We start from the raw sequence: 23,557 nt of genomic DNA on the forward strand, positions 1-23,557 counted from the left end.
AGTTCATCTGCATAATAACAACTAATTTTAGAAAAGGAAGAATGACAATTCATTTTGAGCTTCATGCAAAGTAACAATAAGAGTCTAAACACTCCACATATATCTTGATGTAGATGATAACATCCCACTGCTGTTTGAAAAAAAACCACTGACTTCTAGTCATGAAATTCTCCTGAAGAGAACAAAAACTAACATTATTAGAGGATGGAGGATATTTGGACTATGCATCTTTTGAAGCCTGCCATCCTTTAACACCACCAAGATGAACAGCTCAAAACAGAGTGAATCCATACAAAAAGAAAGACATTTCAGATAAGAGATATATATAGCTCTATATTTATTCTTCTTTATTTTTTAAATGAAGATGCTTCTAGTTTTACAGTTCCCTCTTCACTGCTTACAAGGACTTTGCAAGCTACTAGGAAATGTCAGAGTAAAAAACCCCACACTGCAGTGGAGCTTCCTTTGAGAATCTCAGATTATTACACGATCTGCATTGCATTTAGCATGCAGCTGTTGTTAAAAAGTAACAAAAATACCAACAGTACACTCAGTTCTATACAAGACAACAGTTCTCAATAGTGGCAATTAAAGCTCCTACCTATCTCAGTCCTGTTGGGGCCAATGCCATTATGAACTCTCAGGTAACTGGAATGACAGGAATCCGAGCCATCGATATCGAGGTCCCCGAACCTGATGTGCAGCCGCTGGCCGGGCCGGACGCGGATTTCCCACTCGCACACGGTGCTGTTGGGGGAGGTCCGGGGGTAGTTGATGGAGGCCAGGGTCCCGCTCTCAGCGCCCAGCACTGTGTGCCCACACCCGTCACCTAGCAAAGGACAGAAAGAATCAGCTCCCACCTTCATCTTCAAAGCCTCACACCACACCCTACCAGCCACCCATCTGCACTCACATGCAAATAGCACAGCAATGGTGACAAAATACCATTCAACCACCACTGACTAGCTTAGCTTATCATCACAGGTGATCACAGAGCTGCTACTTCCTCAATGAGATGGAAACTGATCCATAATGACTTGAAAACCAGCATGGACAGTACAGGAAGTGTCCCTGCTATTTCATATTTCCTCAACACCTCAATACAGAAAGAAACAGAAACCTGACAATAAAACAAGAGTACACTGGTTTTACTGAGTTACCGTGCTCACAACGTAATGAAAAAGAAGTAGAAAGCCAATGGACAGCAAATATTATACAGCATATTAAATACAGTTTTGACCATTACCAAACTGCTAATATGTTGTTTTCTACTGTAGCACTATTTTAATGCTGCAATTCACTCTTATTTGGAGAACATATTGAATTTTTCAGAAGTTGCTGTGACTCCAACCTGGAGCCTTCTACTTAATGTTTAAGTATTAAACAGCAATAACAGTACTAAAACTGATTTTTTTTAACAAGTGGAAAACAATTGCACAAACTGTGTATTGTCAATGTTATATTATAAAGAGTAACCTGCTAAATTCAATTATTCAACAGCTAGACATGCATTTCCCCCAGAACGTAGCAAAAAAAGTGGATTTCTGTGGTTTAGGAATATGAAGTTCTCAGAGTAACATTCACAATGATCACCATGATTCCTATTGACAAAAATTTGTTTTGACAGCTAAAAATGTTTCATATTACACAGTAATATGTGTAGCTCCTCTACTAAATATGAAAAGGTACCTGAGTTTAGGTATGAAAATTGTACACATAAGAATTTTAACTAAATTTCAAAATTCTTAAATGTTTTGTATATAAGACTGAGTAGAAAAGCCAAATGTACTGATGTAGAAAAAACAAACCCCTGTGATTAAATTAATTATGTCTGATTAATCTGTTTGCAAACACACCTGATTTCTGCAAAGAAAAAACTATTCTCCTAATAATCTGAGCACATTAAAGATAGCTGAATGTTATAAAATCTAAAGTACTGCTAGTATACACAGAATTATAAATGATGCAGATGCAAACTGCAGCTGTTTATCTTGCCAGCAGTCTGAAATGAAAATGATACATCCTTGGAAAAGTTAACTGGACTATCTGTTTAGTAAAATCAAAACTTACATTTGTGAAGCTGTTCTTCAGCCATGTTTTCACTAATGCAGTTTGATTTAAAACATTTCATTCTATCCCATGGCAAATATTATTTTCATTTGGATGACATCTGAGCCTTTCCAACACGAGACACTATTGTTCAACATTAAAAAGAGGTAACTTAAACTGCATGTTTTATATATCATTATAATTCTGGTTTCTTTCAAAAGGCATGTTATAACCTTAATGAAAGTGGAAGTTTTATTATGTAGACCCTGTATGGCCTTGGTCCATTAGCTACCAAGCATTCAAATATCAGATTTCTGATTAGTCTTAATAAGTTAACAATAAAGGATTCCTGTTCTTGTAAAATGGCTTTTCATAAGCAAATACACACATTACAAAATGCATGGAATTTATTATATTAAGAACAATAACAAATATATTCATGGTGTTACATGGGGTTAGCATTTCAAAACTCTTTATACTGCAGATATAAAAATAATCATCAACATAATTAGCAGTCAGTTTTAGGTGATGTCCTAAACAAAAGCAATGAGCCATTAATCAGTTCTGTGCTTTTCCTGACCCATGATGGGGTAAGCAACTGCTTATTTATTCACACATGGAAAATACTCTGCACATACACTGACACAGTGGCCTTTTGAATGCGAATTCATAGTAGCATTCACCTGTTTGGGAAGATACACTGTTACGAGTGAATTTTAAGGAAAATAAAAATCCCTACATGAACTATAATGCTCAGAAGTTAATTATTTCTCATTTCAAGAGGCCTGTTACTGCAATGCAGTCACCACACAAATACTATTTTTCAAAACCAGGAATATGAACAATACACATAATTCTGTATCTTTGATTCTTGTCCTTCTTCTTGAATCTTAAAACTTCTTAAACCTATGCTGCTGAAAATCAGAGACAAAGCCTGGGTCTCCTCTTTGACCCAAAATGAATTTTAAATTTCTCCAGTTAAAAGTAGAAAAGATTATGCCTAACATCCATTTAAACACTTCTCTCCACTAATTTATTGTTCAGCTATCTCAAGCCTGAAACAAATCTGTACTGTGCATGATAAACAGGGCACAGCTTTCTGATGAGAAAAGCAAACAAACTCCACAACAACACGTTCAGGTGAGAAAATGCAAATAAAATATTTTAAGTTTTACAAAGACAATGGATATTTTCCTTTAAAGACAAATATTTATTAAAATGTCAACATTACCCCTTGTAGTTTGGAACAATGTCTTGTTTCCCATGGCTAGAGAGTAAAACCTTCTAATTTGCTTTACACAATTTAATGGAAATGTCAGTTTCAAACCTCCTCTTTGTTGTATGCTTTCTTAAAAACATGAGAGGAAAAATACTCCTCTATCCATATTAAAGAACCTGCTGTCAAATCATACTAGAAAGGTAGGGAAAGGAACAGTTGTGCTGAATCTGCAGCATCTTACTATGAAGCCAATTTTTAAAAGTAACTTTTCTGAATAGACATTTTAGATCTTTTTTTTTTTTTTGTATTTCACTTATGTTAGTGGTAACAGAAATGTCAGACACTTCATGCCTGAAGAATCTGAAGATTACCATGGCATATACAGTCTGCCAAGGGCAGCAGCATCACTCATAAGCTATTTGGAAAATTTTAAAAATCACAATTTCAATGAAACTTGCAGAACAATGAACCCACATCTTGTTGTACTGGCACTATAAAAGGGCAGTTCTTGAGCTCTCCATGCAACATGGTGCTTCATCATTTCTGCCAGGCTTCTTTAAACATCACTGATGAACTCCAGAGACACATACACACATCCAGTATCAGGGGAGCAATCTGCAATACTCTGCAATTTTTCCAACAAAAAGTACATTTCTTTTCACTGTGGCAGCATATATAGGACAGTATTCACTTCATCCACCTGCAAGTCATGAAGTGACACAGAATCTTTTGCTTCTGTTAATCTGTGAGAATGGGGGATCTGAGAACACGCATAGGACAGACATCAATTCCCTAATCAATTATTCCTGGATGGGCTGACAACTCTGTTGTCAGTACACAGCTGAACAAGTCTCCTGCTTTCTTTCAGACCTCTCTGTCACATCACAAGCCTCCTAGACTTGCAGGATAGATAAAGGCCTTTGTAGAAGCACTGGATCACTCGTGTGCACACCTGACACATGGAGAGTCTGCAGATGTGCATCCAATTTCACATGTCCTGGGGACCAAGTTCACAGCAAAAAGGAAAAGCTCAGCTCTTCACCAAAACTTGTGTTAGAAACAAGAGCACCTCTTAAGCAGCTGCCATCCGAAGAATCCATCTCTTCTGCAGGCACCTCTGAATGCAGCCTGGATGAACCCCCCTAACAGAGTTCATATGAACATGGCACAGTGATGCCTGATGCAATCATGCAGATGACTGAAAACAATTCCTCAAAGCCAAGTTCTTTACATCAACAAAATACAGGACTCAAACCAACACAAACATACCAAATCCACAGGATTTTGATACTTAAGAAAATGTGGAATTTAATAAAATGAAGGAATACTGAACATATAGGAATGGGTGCTAAGTTATAATTACCCAAAAAAAAAAAAAAAACCAAAAAAAAACCCCAAAACTATACTTTGTAGTTGTGGAAGTTAATCAGAAGTTTCCTCCCCTGAGAACAGCTGTTGTTAGTGACTGCTAAACCTGTTCTCACTATCAAAACATGTTTAAAGTAATTTTTTAGGCCAGTGAATATTTTCCCATTCTTTACTTGGAGAAGAGTGAATGATAAAGACATTAGACAGCTGAATATTATGGTCTATAAGGCATAACTGATGCATATCCATACATCAATCTCAATTTTAACATGTGGAAGTGCCTTTTGAACAGACTCAATTCAACCAGTGGGTTTCCTGAGAAGATTTTACATATATAAACTATTATTTTCTGTATGTTTGTGACTAAATATTGGACGTAATTAAAACTTTTTTAACTAACCAAAGGTAAAACCAATTCTGTAGGAGTCATATAAGCACAAAAATGTTTTAAAACATTAATTTTAACTTCAAATACCCAACTCTTTCTAATTCAATGCATTACTATAATTTATCCTCATCTGTTCAGTTCCTGTGTTCTGTATTTCTCTGCTTTTTATCAGCATACCACTAAAAGACACTGCATCTGCTTTTTGCTTTTCTCAGCATGTGCAAATAAGTTTACACAAAGAACAAAAGAGTTATATGATTAAGAAACACTGAAGAATTAAATCACAGAGACATCCAATTCTAAATAGCTTTTTCAAGTATTTTCAAATGCCCTTATTTGTGTCCTCCAATTTTACTGCTGTTTCCACCAAATTCCATAGAGTAATGTTCTTGAGGAAGGAATCTGCTCCTCTGTCAGAATTAATTTTCTTAACAAGCCAACAGCACACAGTCTACTTTGATCTTAATGCCATTTATTTGCCTCTGTAACACACTGGTTTGGGCATTTCATCCCATCACAGATGTTTCACAACATAAAATACCCCACACTGCCACAAGCAAGGCCACAGCTCAATAAACACTTAAAGGGCACTTTAAATTAGCACAGCCACAGACAAAAGCAAGCCTTGTCTGCCTCTCACTTTTGGCCACATGTTCTCACACTCTTCCTGGTACTAGAGACAAACATTTATGCAGCCACATGGCCAACCAGAGCAGGGACTTGGCATAAAAACAGCTGTTACTTTTAACCTAGAGCAACCCCCTAATTTATCTGAGTATGCATATGCAGCAGTGCCTTCCCTGACACAGGGATAAGACAGTGTGTGAGTAGGGGAACAGCAGCAATTGCTTCTTTCAGCAGCACTGCCAACCCATATTTGCACTTTAAACAAGCTTGAATGCCAACCAGAGGCAGAAACTATCCCACCCCTGGGAAGAGCAGTCACACAAGACTGGTGCACTGGCTTGAGGAACCAAGCTGGTCACAGAGTGTGCCCCAACCCACTGACACCACACCGTGCTGGGTTTCACCAACCCAACCTGAGGCAGCCCTGGTGACACTGCCAGTGAAAGGACAGGGAGTGAAGGGCAGGTGGGATAATGGCTTGGATTGATTTACCTGCTGTGGGGCACCCTTAGACAGTTAGTGAAATTATGGGATGAGGTTGAACAAAGACAGGAACAGGACAAAAGCACAGTAAGCGTTTTGCTTTTCAAAATGTTGGCAGCTCAGTGGGGTGACAGGAGAGAGTGAGAGCAGACAGAGGCTGATTCTTGTTCTTATAGCAAAAGTACAAAATTTAGTATGCCATTACAACAAAATTTTATTGTTTTCACTTACAACAAGGGCCACGTGCTGGGCTAGTGATAATTAATACTTTATTATTTTAATCTGTACATGCAGCTTTACAATCATCCTCTCTGCAACTCCACTCTTAGCCTCCAGCCACTGAATTTTACACGAAAGAGTAATACTTAGGAATCCTAAATTTAGCATCCAAAATATGATAACATTTTAAAATAAATTATCTCAAGTTATTAAGTTGTCAGAGCAGGTAAGACACATGCTTCCTCTGCTGTCATGTACTAACTGAACTGACTACTTCAAAAGAACAGCAGAGATATCCTCTGTGTGATACTACTGCAGAGCTTCTATTGCTGATGCCAGGGGAACAATATAAGTCCCCAGGGACAGCTATGACTTGCTTACATAGTATGCTGGCATAAGGAGGCTACAAAGGCTAGGCATGGTGAAAAGTGATTTACATGAGGAGTCTGTGAGAGGGCTGTGTGCTCAATGGTACATAACCTCTGATCTGCTGCCCAGGCTGACTCACAGTGACAGCTCATGCTCTATGTCTTTGTTTGGCTGGCACATGCAGCTGGCCCGCTTCCCAAGACACAGCATTTACTTTGCAATCTGCACCAACACTTTCTTAAAAATAAACACTGTTGTGCTTCAGTGCTTTAAGTGCTGCACAGATGATGAAAAAATAAAAAATAACACACAGATGGTCATGCAAAACACTATGAGAATAAGCAATGGTCATGGTCAGAATGGGCTTCAAACCTCCTGGAAGTTCTTCAAACTCCTCACCACATTAGGACCACATGAAATTTTACAAGCCTCGCACACGTCAACTAAGATGCAAAAAAGTTCTCCAATCATACCAATAATTCACAGGCTAAATTAACACTACACTCTTCCCCACTTCCTTTTCCAGCTCATAAATGAGACTGCACACCCTAAGCTGCAGATCCATGGTGGCAACACCATCTTCAGCTGCCCCTTCCCTGCTCCATCCACTGCCAGTGCCCCTGTTGGGCTCACTGTATCCTTGTTGGGCTGCACCCCAGTTCTGGGCCCAGGTTCCCATCCCAGCTGCTCTCTGCTGGGCAAGGGATGGGCACAGCCCACCAGCCACTGGAGCCTGAACAATGCAGAGGATGCAAGGCAGGCACAGGGAGGAGCCAGCAGCAGCCACAGGTGAGAATAGTCTTTGGCAGCATGGAATCAATAGAAGCTAGCAGGGAGGAAGCTCTTGGTTTGGGTACCTGAACAGAGAGAAAAATAGTGGATGCTTTCAAAAAGAAAACGTTAAAACACAGTTGTCACTGAAAACCTCAGAACAGTTGTCTTTATTTGCACTCCACAGCTGCACCAAGAACAGAGACTTTAAATGTATTTCTAATCCTCTTGAAAGGTTGTCATCCAACTAATGAAACATCTCACTCCACATCTGTGCACCAGCAGTTCCTTCTCCCAGTGTAGGTGGCACACAGCTTCATCTTGATTTCCAACATTAATTTTCTGATCTAATTTCAAAATTACAACAAGAACTGTCTGGAGTTTCCCCATTTTGAATGACTTGGCTTCTTTCCAGCATCTTAAAATTTAATATAATATTTAATATACAATGTTCTAAAAGGCACTTCATTCCTAATTCTGCCCTGCAGATATTCCCTTAAAACAAAGATGTTGTCACACTTTTGACCCTCTATGAATACAACCAATAAAATAATTACATACTACATTATGTACTACTGAATAACAAGATGAACTAGGAATATGACAGCAAATTTAAATGTTTGAGTCATTATTTTTTAAGTCCCAAATTTATCATAAAAAGTATAGCGAGAGCAGGTAGGAAGTCAGTGTGTGAACCTTCAGTAAAAACTATTTCTGAACTTTAAGCTTGCTCATCAGCTTTGCTGTACTTTCTTTGTAGCAACAAGAAAATGATGCCTTGTGTAGGAGGACTGGAGATCTTAAAAGCATCTATCTAAAAATGAAGATATAAAGTAATGCAAATGGTTTATTTGAAATTTTCAACTATACTTAGGAAAAAGACAAAAACTGATCATCGCTAGACTTAGTACAGAAGTGTTCAAAAGCATTCAATTGAATGCATTGTTCTTTCCTCCGTTGTGATAATGAGATGTACTTTGACACCAGTACACAATCGCATAAAAATAGAATTGAACAGATAATGTGGTTTAGGGCTTCTTGGTTTATCACAAAACTCACAGATTTGCAAAAGAAAATTAAGCACCAGTGGCTTCTTTCCACCACACTGAACAAGGCAAGGTGTTTTTTTCTATATCTTAACCATTCAGGAGCAAAGTTAAAATAACCAGATATGAACTTTAACTGGCCACAGTCCTGCTGAAGATGCAGCAGCTGCCAGTTATGAAACCCTGTGTGGTCTTGCAGGCAAGCACACATGCACAACATACTCAGCATATGTGCTATATCCCTTCAGAGGCAAATGCTCCGAACTCTGAGGAGTGACCAGGCAAAACTGCACCACTGTAATTCATCTTTCCACTCAAGATACTGAGGATCTTTCACCTGCCTCATTCCTGTGAGGCTTTCCTCCAGGAAAACAACTCCATGTTTACATCCAAGTAACTATATAAGTGTCTTGTCTTGATGAGTCTAGTTGAAACACTTCACATGTCCTGTTTTTAATTCTATATTGGGGTTAAACTGAAGAGAGCTGTACTAAAACAGTTCAGTGTTATCCTTCAACACTGAAAGCTGCAACTGGACACTGAAACAGCTACTACTTCTACTCCAAGAATTTACAATTAAGAGACCTGAAAGATTTCCTCTTCACAGCAAAGGACCATTAGAGGTCTTATGATGGCCCAATCTAAGTTTAGGAAAATCACAAAGGGATCACTGAATAGGAGGAGAAAATAATACTCAGGGAAGAAAATTAATTATCTTTTTGTAAATCTGAAATAATTTTACAGAGCCTTTATATACAAACCTTGATTAAATGCCAGGTCACAATAAACAGTATTAGTGTGATGGCTGACAGCATCACTCTGGGAAGTGTTTACACCATCCTGCTGTTTAGAATCCATAACAGAAGAATTACCTGCTCACAACCATTTTCAGGAGCATGTCAAGCTTTTCAAGTTCCCTTTTCCACCATTAATAGTATTCACAGGGATATATCAAATTATTACCTCTGACAGCACTTAAGGAAGCAAGAAAATCAGAGGGGTTGGCTTTATGAAGTGGTTCTATCAGAAAAACCATTTTGGGGAAAAAAATTTTAAAAGAGAATCCATGTGACCTCATGCACAATCCATCAAATTCCAGCAAGACTGACAATCCAAAGATGAGTAGCTGGCAAGGATGGTCACTCTGATGGATAATATTCCAATCCTAGATAACAAAACCTCCTCCCTGAGCTACAAGTATATCAAGAAAACTTAAAAATCTGGGAGGAAGATTTAGAGGGGGGATTAACTAGTGAAGATGTAAAATAGGAAGGGGAGTGTTTAATAAAATTAATGGTCAGATCATCTATATGCTTTATCTCCACTTTTCAGTTCACAAATGATGCATGATCAATGGAATATGGTTAATAAGGCAGTTTCCTGTGATTAGTTGAATTGAGTTGTCACATCATGAAGAATGCTAAAATATTATATACTAATTTAAAATTTTACTGAATAATGAAAAATGTTAACATAATCAAAGATACCCACACAGAACAACAATAAAAAAATCTTAAAATAGCTGTTTGTTTTTAATATTACAACTAACAAAACCACTGTGATACAGTTTTGCCAAGGAAACACAAACTGGCATAAAGAGAATGCCAGAGAAATATTTCCTTAAAAAAAAAGAAATATTGAAAAACTACACAAATAAAAAAACCCCAGACTCTCTCTTTCAAAAAGAAAAAAGCAGCAAGTTTGAACCTGTCTGATCCTATTTATCAGTCATTTTACAGAATGATGGTTTCCTATTGTACTGAAGAGCAGAAAGGCCTTTAAAATATGATTCCTTGTGCACCTTGACTACTTAAAGTTGGCCAGTCACTATTCTAAGAGGCATTCAGAAAGTTGCATTAAATTTCTTTCCAGAAAGTTTTCAGATTTGAGCAAACGCATCTTGAGAAAGAGACTTTTTAACCATTCCTAAAGCTAACATGCTTTAAACACCTGGAAAAGAAAACAAATAAACAAAATACAATAACAAGTTCCTACCCATCTGTTTCTAAGACATTCTTAAAAACACACCTAGTGGTATTGCCAAGAATGACACAACTGAGTTCACAAAATTGGTTCAGCTTCCACAACAACATGTACTAATGCGATTGCAACGCACGCAACTATTGCATGGAACTGGGACCTCCTAACTGTGACACCACTCAAAAACAAGAGGCATGGAATTTCTGCTAACAGGAAAGAAATCAGCATTTTCAGGAAGATACTAGGAACAGAGGTTCCCAAGATTAGCAGTGAAATAACTGTAGGAAAATAATGATTACCTAAGTCACAATGCACAAGACCCTTGTAACAGAGACCAGTGCTCAGGCCAACACATCCTCCTCACATCAGCAAACATTAAAAACAAGCATGTGCATAGTCAGTCCCCATTTACACATATTCTGTTTCCAGGAATCCTTATTCTTCAAAAGAATAAGCAACTTAAAAGCAACTGCCAATAGCCGCTAAGAATCCTTGCACTTCTAATGTTTTGTGGACTTGCATTTCACACTGCTACTGCAAATATATTCCTGTTGTTTTATAGCTAGAGAGGTCAACTCAAATCACAGTCTCACTGCAAACTTGGAACAAAATGTTTAGAAGTATGAATTGTCACTTATTGCAAAGATAAAAACACATATGCTTGATTTTCAGGATGCAACTAAACTCAGCAAAATCAAAGAGACAACTAATGACTGAGCTTTAGTATCTACTAGCTGTGCTGGTCCAAACCTTACAGACTGTTCACTGAAAATTTTTATTTTAGTATTTGCAGAGAAAAAAGGAATATAACCCAAACAGAAGTGATAACTCCAAACACAGATTTTGAAGAAATGCCAACAGGAAGCATGCAAATGCCATAAGCAGTACCAAGTTACTGTGTTACAATTCAAGGATCCAATTCATTGAAATACTGAGACAGCTAAACAAGTATGAACTATTTGCTTTAATTTCATTTTCTGAAGAGTTTAGCAACCATAGAGAAATGTTATCCTCTTACAACTCTTCACCAAGGGGAAACTAAGTGGTCATGCAAGGCAACACCAGAAATTACATGTGTGAAAAGAAAGGACAGATTAAATGCTTCTTTACCCATTCAAGGGCTGGGGTTTGGGTTTTGGGGTTTTTTTTTTCAGGCACTAGATAAAAACATGCATCAATTAGAAGCCATTTTCAAAATGAGTGTTATTCTGTGGTCCAAAGATCAAGTCACTATCACATTTTCAAGTATAATTTTTGTTTCAAATAATACAAAGTAGTTGGTTATAAAGCAAAAAGCTCAGACTATGAACAGCACAGTTCAAGCTGTTTGCCTTCAGTAATGGATCACAAAGGACGTATTTCAGCAAAATTCAGTATTTCATAGTCTTACTGCATTAATGAACAGACTTCAAAGGTAACAACTCATCACTCTGCATAAAAAACACTCAGGACTGAAAATTCTATCTTAATACAAGTTACCACATGGCCTTCTACATCAGTATTACTCGTGCTCTCCCTCTCCACTTCCCCAAACTTCAGTAACAAATCCACACTCTATGCTTTGACAATGGTTTCAACTATGCTATTTTAAATAAAAGGACCCTGAATGTTCCATAATATTTGATTTAGAGAAATTAATCCAAAAGCAACTCAATCAGAAAATGCAGGAGGACTACAAAAAAATTCCAATTTCCCAAAGCACAGGGTGCAGTTACAAAAGTGGGAGTGACAAGCAACTTTTTTTTAAAAGCCTTTCAAAATATGGATGAAATAACCAATACAGAAACATTTTACAATATGCTGAGCAGCAATTCCAACAAGGATTGCATTTGAACTGATGACTATCTGAGCTCTGAAAGATGATGCATTCAAGGCAGCCTTTAAGCAGCTGATGACTGAAACTACACAGAGCAGCAGCGATCTCATTAAAAACCTAATTCATCATTTCCCATACCATAAAGCAGGTTGGCAGAATTGCAGAGAAAGGAGACATTTATTTTTCTCTTACATGAATAACATAAGAAAACACTCCTGAAAATCATGAAAGCCAAACATCTCCATTCAGTAGCAGGAAAATAATTTTACTAAACACTGCACTAATGTGCTGGAAGGCTGGCTTGAGATGCACACAGTAACAGCATACAAGCTTCTGAAAAAATATTTACCTTGCTTTTTTGACTCCAGCTCAGATGCTTGATTTTTATAGCCACACACATATAGCAGTATATATCTAAAACCAACATACACTGTTACTGCTTAAATCCAAAATGCAGTACATTTTCACAAGCATGAGAGCTCCAAAGGATATTTACACGAAAGGGTGATTCCTGCATTCTTTACAGGAAGGGAGGCTAGCACAACCTCAACATGCTCCCAGATGAGCTGGGCTGAACCAAGGCAGTACTGGGAGGCACCCTCCCAGAAAGGATGCTCTGCAGAACACAGGGATGTAGCTTTTGCCCACCAGATCCACATGCCCACTGCAAAAAAGGCTCGTTAACTGGAGGAGGAAAAATTAGGCTGCTGAGATTCTTGTTTGCAAAAGCAATCAATATTCACTCTTTTTAGGTCTATACTTCCAGTACCAGCTCACTTCCTTTCAGGAACAGCATTCCTCCACAAAATTCTTTACGGCACTGTTCCTCCTCTCTAAATCTATCTTCAAGGTGCAATGCTGGGAAATTAAAAAGAGCATCAGAAAACCTGAAAAAGCCTACCCTAACTTTAAGCCCTGGTTTTGAAAAACTCTTCCATACTTCTCAACACAGGGATGAAAGGGATTTGCCCCAGCAGTCCTGCCTAAATGGTACCAATCTCTGAATCCTCAAGAAGCACAACTGCATCCTCAAAACACTCTGCACTCTTAAGTAAAACTGTCCCATTAAAAAAGCAAAACAGTTCATTAGAGCACTGCCCTCCTCCTCATAAAACACTTAATCTGATGTTAATTTGAAGGACAATAAATCTCTCATGCAAAGATCTGAAGGTCTTTTAAATCAAAATAATTCCTTTTGGGTTTGGCTGTGACTCCCTTCCTTCCAGATGAGCCCAGCCAAGGACAATGGATACAAAGTGCAGTGAGACACCACACAATCTAATTTAGCAAGAATAGAAACTGGCATTTACATGGCGGTCACTCATGTGACAGACACAGTGCTTTATGTTCACATGGCCAGAGCTCTCTGCAGCAGGAAAAAACACACCTGCAATGGGCTACCCTGCCAGCTGGAACCCCTGCCAGCCTGTTGTAGCAGGAAATCATCTCTTGCAGGACCCTGAGGGAGAAGCTGCAGTCTCCCTCCATCTTGCTCAGCCGCTGGATATGTAGCTAGAGCATCTTCTCTTTGCTTGAATCCTTCTCCCCAGACTACAGCTGACGGACCAGCACCTGCCCAATTCTGGGCTAGCCACAGTCAGAGCCACCACTGCCTACTGCCCTGCAGGAGGGACAAGCAGAGGTGAGACCCAGAGTGCTGTGGAGAGGAGAGCACACTGAGGAACTGATGGGAAACAAGGAACACACAAATGATCCACAAACACTGTGCTGAGTCCCTGAGCACGAGGCCATGGACAACCCTTTCATGAGGCTCAATGTGCACAGAGCTATGAGTTCTTTTACTTCACTGATAACTCAGAACCAGACATTCAAAAATTATTTTTCCCTGCTACACCAATGTAAATATTTTTAAGCAAAGTAAAGCAGAATTTTAAGCTAAGTGATGAATAACTTTTTTGCACTTTCTTCAATGAGGCTCAAGCATATAACAACATCCTGAAGGGCTGCTATTTGTTTAGAACAAAAAGTGGGAATCACATTCAGAAACAAACATCCTGCACTAACTAAAAAAAAAAAAGAAAAAAAAAAAAAAAGATTGCAAATAAATCTGCTTCAAGTCACTGTGGAATCAGTTTCAAAATAAAAGGTTACTTTTAACTTTAGGCACTTTCTCCTAGTTTTACAGGTACATTGGTATCCACTAGGAATCCCATCAGATGGCTACCAAACTAGTTTTGTGGTAACAAAGTTCTTGCTCTACAGACCCTGCAAGCTTCATACCTTCAAAATTATTGACACATTACTCCTCTTCTAATTTGACAAAAGCTAAGCAACCATTCCTCCTGTAGCTGTGTTTTTCTAAATTAAAAAAAAAGAGGTTAAACTTAGCTAATAAACAGACCATACTCAATTTATCTCAATACCTAAACATCAGCTAAGAGCAATGTTTATCAAAATTCAATCCACAAAGAGCAAGAAGCTTAGTTGCTGGCTTGCTTTTATTCACACCTGCCTAATTATATAAAAAACCAAAACCAAATACTCTAAGTATTTTTCAAATATCTATTTCCTTGCAACCAGGAGCTGGATTCACTAAACAACTGTTTCAAAAATGACAAGAGCTGACTTGCACAGTCCCCAAGGCATGAGATTATGAAATGTAGCACAGGGCACTTCTGAAGGTATAATTTTTGAACACAGCAGCACACTCCAGTTTAAGTTCTTGACCAAAGAATTCTGAATTATATACACTGAATGATTTTAAATATCATAGACTAAAAAAAATTCCACTTGAATCCTACAAGATAATACAGTGGGCTACTGTGAAAAACATATTCACCACAGCAATATATGCACTTTTTCATTTCTTAGTTTGCTGTTGTCTGAAAGGAGAGGAGCACCATTGACCCAACATTAAAAACAAGCTTCATGTTGACCAAAATAATGTTATTTTAAAATCAGTTCATACCAGGAAGGTGCTCTACAGAAAAGCATGTGAGAAATGAAAACACTATCTTCAGAAAAAGATTTAAAGACCACATTATATGTGAGACTTAGAGCTGCTAAACAGTAGAAAAGAAAATGAACAACAGCTTATTAACAGAGGATCAGCCTCTCCAACAAAATGAATGAGACTAGGTTCCTATACAGTATCACTCACTGTACTTTTATAACAGAGCTTAAAAGCAACTTTGATTGTGGAATTCCCCAAGCCTTGGTTACTTTTGCTGTCAATCAAGACACTCTCTTAGAAGCCCGTTCATATATTTAATGCCCTAATTGAGTACTCACTTTGTGCAGACCTTCAAGATCTAGACAGCAGCTTGATTTCTATATGGGACTCCCTACCTAAATCAGAATTATGTCAGCATTTAGAGATATAGGATATGGGCTCCCCAGCCTTCTCTGGAATAAGATAAATGAAAATATTTTGGCAAGGAAACAGTCCCTCACTAGTAGAATTCTTCTTAGAAGCTCTAGCAGTTTCTCATATTGAAGCATTGTATTTGACAACACCAGAGTCCCTCACCTCAAAACAAGCTCTGCTTTTTGTTAGCAAATAAAATGAAGCTTGTCAATAAAGAGGCTCCCCTCCTGCTCAAGAGCGAGACTTCTGAGCAAACTTTAAGCATTAATTAGAGAAACACTACAAATTGAAATTCGGGGTAGAAGCTCTTCAGCAGCAGTTTCCCAAAGCACAGAAAGATAAAGTTTCCCACATGCCTGTAAAGGCGGGTTGTCCCCGCAAGCCGCACCTCTCGGTGCACGGCCCCACCCCTGTAACACAGCCCTGACGACCCAGCGAAACAATTCGACTCAACCATCTGCAGGTAAATTAGGACTCTCCCCTACCCCCACAGCTATTTCAGTTTTCTCCTAGAATAACAAACTCGGTCTGCTCACCAAAAGGTCAGACAAGTGTCAGCATGATGCTCCTCCAACATGAACTAACACCTTGCCTAACTAACACAATGCCAGGAACTAGCACTAACAGCCTGCCTCATCCAGCAGCAACCTTCAAAAGACTAAATGATAAAACAGCCCAATTTCCTCTCAAAAGCAAATGGGTCTTCTCCAGATGCATTATAAATTACAAGAAAACAGACCCAGTTGTGTCAAATGCTTATTAGCATTAGTTTTGTACGTGTATTGGAACATACTTAAATGCAATTAGCTGGAAATAAGAGGAAAAGTAAGTCTACACAAATACCTTGCTCTATGAATACATCACTGAACTTCTCCCATCCAATTAATTTTATTTAATTAGTTAAATGCTTAATTTAGATGCAAAAACAGTAGAGTGCATATAATTCCTATTCCCTTTGTGCATTTAAATGCAGCATTTCTGAAATTCAACCATATTTCCATCTCTGAGATGGAAAGAAAGAGAAAGTTATGTGACATTTTGAAACAGTTTCTGAGATCAGTCTCTGAAACGATTTAAGACCAGTGCAAGAAGCAAGTGGAATTGAAAACCACAAAATCTATCTTCCCAAACCCAGAAGTGAGTTTCAAGATGCTGTCAAAACACTCACTCCCACCACTTTGTCCCAAGCACATGATCAAAGTGACAGTCACAGTGGCATCCTCTGATCTTCTGCCATGAACTGACCAAACTGTGCCTCGTAATTTTCACAGTGCTAAAGCCTGCTCATTAATTCCACCCGAGGAGGAGAAATCTCGTCGATTTCTCTAAACACAAAAACCCCCCAAAAAACAACAACGCCAACTACGCTGTGTATCACACGTTCCGGACGCGCACCCCTATAAACACTTCTGCATACTCTCGGGCGAGTGTAAGTTTATTTTCACAGCAGGCAGAATCTCCCGTGGCTCGCTCCGAACACTCCACAGCCGGGGTCACCCCACAGCGCTCCTGCCCTGGCCCTGTGCCCCGAGCTGCCCCACAGCCCCGGCTCCCTGCGAGCCCGGGGGAAGCCTCCCGCCGACAGCTCCCCCTGGGAGTGCGGGATACGCGACGAAAATACATTCCTTGTTTAGTTGTTTGTTTGCCTTCCCCCCCCCCCGCCCCCACCCCCACCCCGCAAAACGGGTCTCTTCTCTCGCCCTTTGTTGGCCAGGGAGCGGACAGGTTCGGCGTGTAGGGCCCCATGCCGAGCGGCGCCCCCTCCCAGAGCAGAGCCCCGGAGGGTTGGTTTCCCTCCCCCGGCCGCCGCTTTCGCACCCACCTTTCTGCGCCTCGGTGCCCCGCAGCAGCAGCAGCAGCAGGAGGAGGAGGCTGGGGCGGAGCAGCGAGGCCGCCCGCCGTGTCCCCGCGGGGAGCGGCCGCCCCGGGCTCACCATGCCCCGCCGCGTGGCCGGCGCGCCCGGCGGTCCCAGGGCATCGCGGGCTGCGGGGCGGCCGCGCCGGGCCGCGTCTGAGCCCTGCGCGCCCGCCAGCCCGCCCGTCCCCCGCGGCCGCCCAACCGCTTCCGGGGGCGCGGCGGGGCCGCCCCGCTTCCTGCCGCCCCTCCGCCCGCACGGCCGGCCCCGGGCGCCGCCGAGCCCCGGGCGCCTGTGGTGCGGAGAACCGAGCCGAGCGCGGGCTCCCGCCGCTCCCGCCCCGAGCCGCGCCCTCCCGGGCGGCCTGCGCGGGGCTCACGGCCCCGGGAGCGGGTCCCCGAGCCAGCCCCTCAATTCCCGCTCTGTTCCACCGCCGCCCTCTTCTGCGAGCTGGCTACGAGTATTACACTTCTTTGAGCTTTGTTTCCCCTCCCAAGTAGAGGTTAAGGCAAAATTTCTGGGAAAACCCCAAACAAAAGTCCTTGGAAACACGACTATTGCTGTCGTTAATAGAAAGGACAATCTGGTGTCGTAGCACTCCACACGCAAATGTGAATTCAGCCCTAGATGTGGAAGGGCTTGGCTTTGAGGTCCCAAGCCATTAGTGCTTTATCCCTTATCCCCAGCTTTTGAACACGCACCGTGTGCGATTGGAGAGATTTCCCTAAAGACTGAAGTTCAACCACAGGAAAAAAATACTTTTAAAAAAACCCCAGAACTCTCAACTCTTAAAATAATTAGATTTTAATAACTTTTAGGATCAAAGAATCACCTTTCTAATATCATCATTATGGAAAGGAGCACTTTCTACGTGTTTTTCGGTGGTGGATGAACAGAATGTGATTTTCAGGTGCTGACAAAACGTCTTGTCCGTGCATCCACAGCTGCAGTCACAACCCAGATTCCTCCCAGCAAGGTTTAAGGGTCAAGAGGAAGGGTGGGAGTCACACCTACACAGACATCATTTCACATTTCTCTCAGCTTCGTGACTGATGCACTCAGCACTCCACTGACCACTGTCTCTCCCCACCAAGCAGGAGGGACTTGGGGCTCCCCAGCTTCCAAAGATCAGCCTGGCAGCCGGCATAGGCTCGAGGTTCAGCCTTTCTGCTCTGAAGGGCAGCTGCACGTCAATCCCCGGTGGCATCCAGATCCAGCGGCTGCACTGTAAAACGTGTCTTGCACTGTAAAACGTGTCCTTTGGAACAAATTGTTCTCTGCTTCTCCCAAACAGCTTTATGAAACAGATACTGCTTCCTGGCCAGGAGTGTCCAGTGCTGGCCCCACCAAAATGGCCCTGCCAAAAACCATCTCAGGAGTCAGTCTTACCCAATCCACAGAGTTCCTTGAGGAAGTATTTAGATTATGCTTAGTAATTGTTTTAGCATTACTATTCCTTATTAGGATGCTGAAAACTGAACTATGTCCAAGTCCATTCTCACAGCTTATAGAGGGCTTTGTATAAGGGCTATTAGAGCCTCTTGACAAAGAAACACGGAGGGCATTACCTCTCCTTCCTTGAGGATATCGTCCATACCACTTGTGCCAAATCACAGAAGATTCCAGAACAGATTTGGTTGCTCAGACTAAAGACAGCAAAATTTTGTTGTACATTTTGTATTTGTTTGGCCCATACTTGTGCAACAACTCTTAGGAGGTGGCTTCTCATATACTTAGGGAATTATAAACATGAGGATTTTAGAACATTTCTTATTTTTCCCAGTTTTAAACCTTTTAATTACATGGGAAGATACTCCAATGAAAGCAAAGTCAGTGGAAGTGTATCACGGATTAATCTTTTTAAAGTCATCTTATAAGATGTAATAGCTACCAAGACATCTCACAACATATAATGGAAGGTGAATCAAAAATAATTTACATACATTGCTTTGTCTTCCATTCACCAGACACAGAAGTTCACACCATAGGTCAAATGAAGCAGTTATATCACTAAAATAACATCCTTTCTGTATTAGGGACCACATTCCTAAGATCATCCATCACTGATAGGATTTGTTGTGTACTAGAAAAATCACTTATTGAATAATCTGTGGCTTAGTGGTGCCATACATTAAGAGGAGCATCTGAACTTCCTAAATGTAATTCAGTGACAGTGTCTGATGGACCTAACAGAGGTTTCCTTCTGTATTATGTTCTGTTGTCAAGGTGTTTTCTGAACTTGATTTGACTATTCTAAATCGTTTATTTGTGCATGTAAAAGAGGAGTTTCTGAATTTGTGAAAGGGTTGATTTCTAAATGAGGTGTGAAAACTTGCAGAATTCCTAAGAGCAGCCAGAGGCCAAATTTGCCTAATCTGTCTTGGAAGTGTATCCCAAACCTACATTTCCTGACCACAGATGGTTTTTGTGGACCCTAGCTTACATATTTTGCAAAGGGAACACTACTATCCTGACAGAAGCAATAAAAGTTTCCTCACAGAAACTATCAAAGGTTATGCACCTTAAAAGACTCAAAGATTTATTGAATCTACAGAGTCGAAGGATTAGCAATGCAACTGTTTGAAAGGCTTGTCTTAATACATGGTTTTCATGTAACAGAACATCTGAAGAATTAGATAAATCCAGGTGGTCACTGTGGCTTTCACATTCTTCATTCTGGGAAGATTCCAGCACAAAATGAGTTTAGGTACACCAGCTGCAGAGTACTGCATATTTTGGTGTGTGAGAGTTTCCAGGCAGCTCCTCGGAGTCAAAAAATTGTGTAAGAAAGACTCAGTTTTAGTTTGTGACTTAGAACTGTTGCTGTCATCAAATCAAAACAGATATAAAATTAAAATGCTCCGGGAAGCAAACACAAATATAATAACATATGATACCAATCTCATAAGGCAAATTGCCAATACCTCTTATGAAATCAGCACAAATACTGTTTTTTTTTAATATGGTAAGACAGAAGACCAAACCACCTCCTCAGTGCTAATAGAAGAATGTTTAGCCAACTAAGCATTTCTATAATGTTTCCTTCCCATTGTGAGTACCTTCTAGAGGTAACTGAAACTATCATCTCCATCTGGTTCTCTCATTTCCCTTGAGAAGCTTCTGAGTGCTGGGCTTCTTTCCCACCATAGCTCTCTAGATTTTACATTCTTTTGTTGCATTTCGAAAGCTGAATTCAGCTGGAGGGCAGGACTGCTATTCAGAGAGAGCACCACAAGAGCAATTCCAAGTTCTTGCATCCAGAAAGGAATAGCCCCATGCAACAGCACAGGCTGGGAGCTGTTTGGAAGCAGAAAGGGACCTTGGTGTCCTAGAGGACAGTTGAATGTGTGTCAGCACTGTGCCTTTGGAGCCAAGGTGGCCAGCAGCATCTTGAGCTGTATTAACAAAGGGCCAGGGGAATGATCTTTCATAACACTGCATCTCAGTACTGTCACTGGTTTGGGGCTCTCTCTAGTACAAGGAAAATATTGACACATGGAACAGAATCAATCAAAAGGCCTCCAAAATAGTCAGGGGCTGGAGAACATGATGCACATGAAGAGGATGGTAAAGCTGGGTATTTTCAGCTCAGAGAAAAGGAGATCTTGTTGCTGCTTACAACTACCTGGCAGGACAGGACTGGAAAATGGAACCAGCCTCTTCTCATGAGTGCACTCTTGTGTCTGTTGGCACAAGAGCCAAGAGACAGAAATTGCAACACAGTAAATTCCATGTTCTAGATAAAAAGGAAAAAATATACCATGAGGATGGTCAAACACTGGACTGGGTTGCTCAAAGATCTTGGAGAACCCCCATATTTAGAGATTTTCAGGACTCCCTTAGCCCTTATCAACTTAATCTGATGAGACCTGTTTGGGCAAGGAGTTGCTCTAGATCACCCCTAAAGGTCCCTTTGACCTGTTATGACTGTATGATTCTAAGGCACCAAGTGATGTGCTGTGGGTGAAAGTCCTATAGTTCCAGGTGATATTCTAGAATCTAGCTTTTGTTGCTCTTGGCTACTTTTTTTCATCTCATTTGTGATTTCTAGGTTTTGTAATAACTTTCAGTAATAATCATTCTACTCCTCTCTTTGCTCTCATTTTTTCTTTGCTCCAGTTTTTATTGCCTATTGTGCTGATTATTTTTTAAGAATAACAACAAAGTTTCAGTTGCTGAATAGCTTTTAATTCATCCTTTTAGAAAGGAAAATGGGTATTGATTATATATTACTCACATCAATGTATGCAATTAGTCTCATCCTCAGAAACACATTTATAAAACCATGATATATTTACCTGAGGTTCTTTAGTAATTCACTTCAGAAAGAAGCCTCAGGACTGGACATAAAGCACATTTATTTGGCACTCTAGAGTTATTTGTTAGCTGAGTGGTTGTGTTTTTAAAAGAGAATAAATACTTAACCTGTAGTTCTGGATTATTTTAGTAAGAAACATCTGTTAATTTTACTGTGCTGAAAGTCATTATCTGGGGAAAACAGTAGCATAAATTCCAAGAATATTTTTTATTTTTACATTTTTACTGCACTGTATATATTAAACAATTCAGGGATGCTGGTGATAAATATAAGCTATTTTTTTCTTATTTAAACACTGTAAATACAGAAGGAAAATATTAGTGGGGATCTTTTACTGTCTTTTACTCTCAAACAAATTCATGTTCATTGTATCAATGGCCAGTACTGCTAAGATCCTTCAGGCAAAAATAGAAAAACATTAAAGATTAATTGTATCTTATAACTGTTTTTAAATAAAAGCAGTATTTCAAAGTATTGAGCAATTTAAATTCCCAGGATACAGTGAATCCTATGGCTCAGTGAAAGCTGAAGGAGGAGTCTATGATTGATATAGGATTAATTAAGCACTTAAGCACAGGTAAAATTTTAATCATTGCTTTAGCTTTTGTGGAAATTAAGAGCATATATAAGTCTGTATCTATTGTGCTTAATCAGAAAATATGAATCTTCAATTATTTCCATATATTTCCTCTCTATTTTATAGCTAAGATACTGTTCTTCATATTCGCTTCAATGTGTTGTATTTTTTTCAGGTTTTAGTTTTGTCTTTTAGCTTTTATTCTTGTGTGCAAAGCCCAGGTTGAAACACTGTTTCATGACTTGCACCTGCTCCAAATTCTGTATCTTTCCTATATCATTTTAGTTCTCTGCCTGCATTCTTAATTGTTCCTACCTCTGAATTGATTTAGACACTGTACCAGGTTGAATAATTATTTTATTTCTGCTTCCAACCTCATTGACCAATGGCAGCTAGAAAAATTTTAGGTGTCAGGCTAAAATGCGGCAGCTCTTTGCTGATACATTTGCATGCTTGTGGAGAACAGATCACATTTATGATTAGGAAAATAATTAAGAGCACCCTTTCTTTTGTCCTTATGAAGGGGAAAGAGAGGAATTAAGTGTGGCACATTTCAGGGCTTTGTATCCAGTCTAAAGAAAATACTATGTCCATACATCACTGTCAGAGACCAGTGTAATGTTTATTTGTAATGTATTTGTGCATGATGCTGTCTAGAGGGGAGCCTCAGATGTCAACAGAACCTTGAGGTGAGAGTATAATGGAACAGCCTGGGACCTGTGAAGACAATATCTGGAAGCTGAGATCCAAAAGGAAGAGCTTCAAGCAAATTTTCTGTTTCAGAAATAGATGCAGTTGAGATTGGTAATTTCCTTAGCAAATTAATTTATTTGTTTCAGGTATTTGTACTTTGGCTGTTAAAATTGTGACTTGGGGTATGAAATCTTTGATACCAGCTTTTTCTCTTCAAGATAAAGAAACTGGAGAGCAACTTGATTTTGTCTGATCTTTCATTGCAGTCCCACCAACACAAACTGAGCTGAGCTGAGCTGCAACCATATCAGTACAGTGATGAGTAAAACAAACTGTAGTGAAAAGAAGAGAATCAAAATGTGAAAGTATATTTTAGAAACTCCAGATTCTAGATGAAAATGATGAATGAAAAATGAATGATGAAAAGCTTGAAATCTTTTGTACAGATTT

At 39.8% G+C, this 23,557-nt stretch overlaps 2 protein-coding genes across 2 annotated transcripts in view; one reads left to right on the forward strand and one right to left on the reverse strand.

Annotated features, from left to right (window-relative positions):
• DCBLD2 (discoidin, CUB and LCCL domain containing 2) overlaps positions 1-17,796 on the reverse strand; it is a 41,183-nt gene extending 23,387 nt beyond the window's left edge. The window contains exons 1-2 of the mRNA XM_079302807.1: positions 17,486-17,796; positions 602-829 (exon numbers count right to left, since the gene is read on the reverse strand). Coding sequence (XP_079158933.1) covers positions 602-829; positions 17,486-17,600 — 343 coding nt within the window. The 5' untranslated portion in view covers positions 17,601-17,796. The remainder of the gene's footprint in view (positions 1-601; positions 830-17,485) is intronic.
• COL8A1 (collagen type VIII alpha 1 chain) overlaps positions 1-23,557 on the forward strand; it is a 386,313-nt gene that overhangs the window by 98,171 nt on the left and 264,585 nt on the right. The window lies entirely within an intron of this gene.

This window comes from Erithacus rubecula (genome assembly GCF_903797595.1).
Source record: "Erithacus rubecula genome assembly, chromosome: 1".
NCBI lineage: Eukaryota > Metazoa > Chordata > Aves > Passeriformes > Muscicapidae > Erithacus > Erithacus rubecula.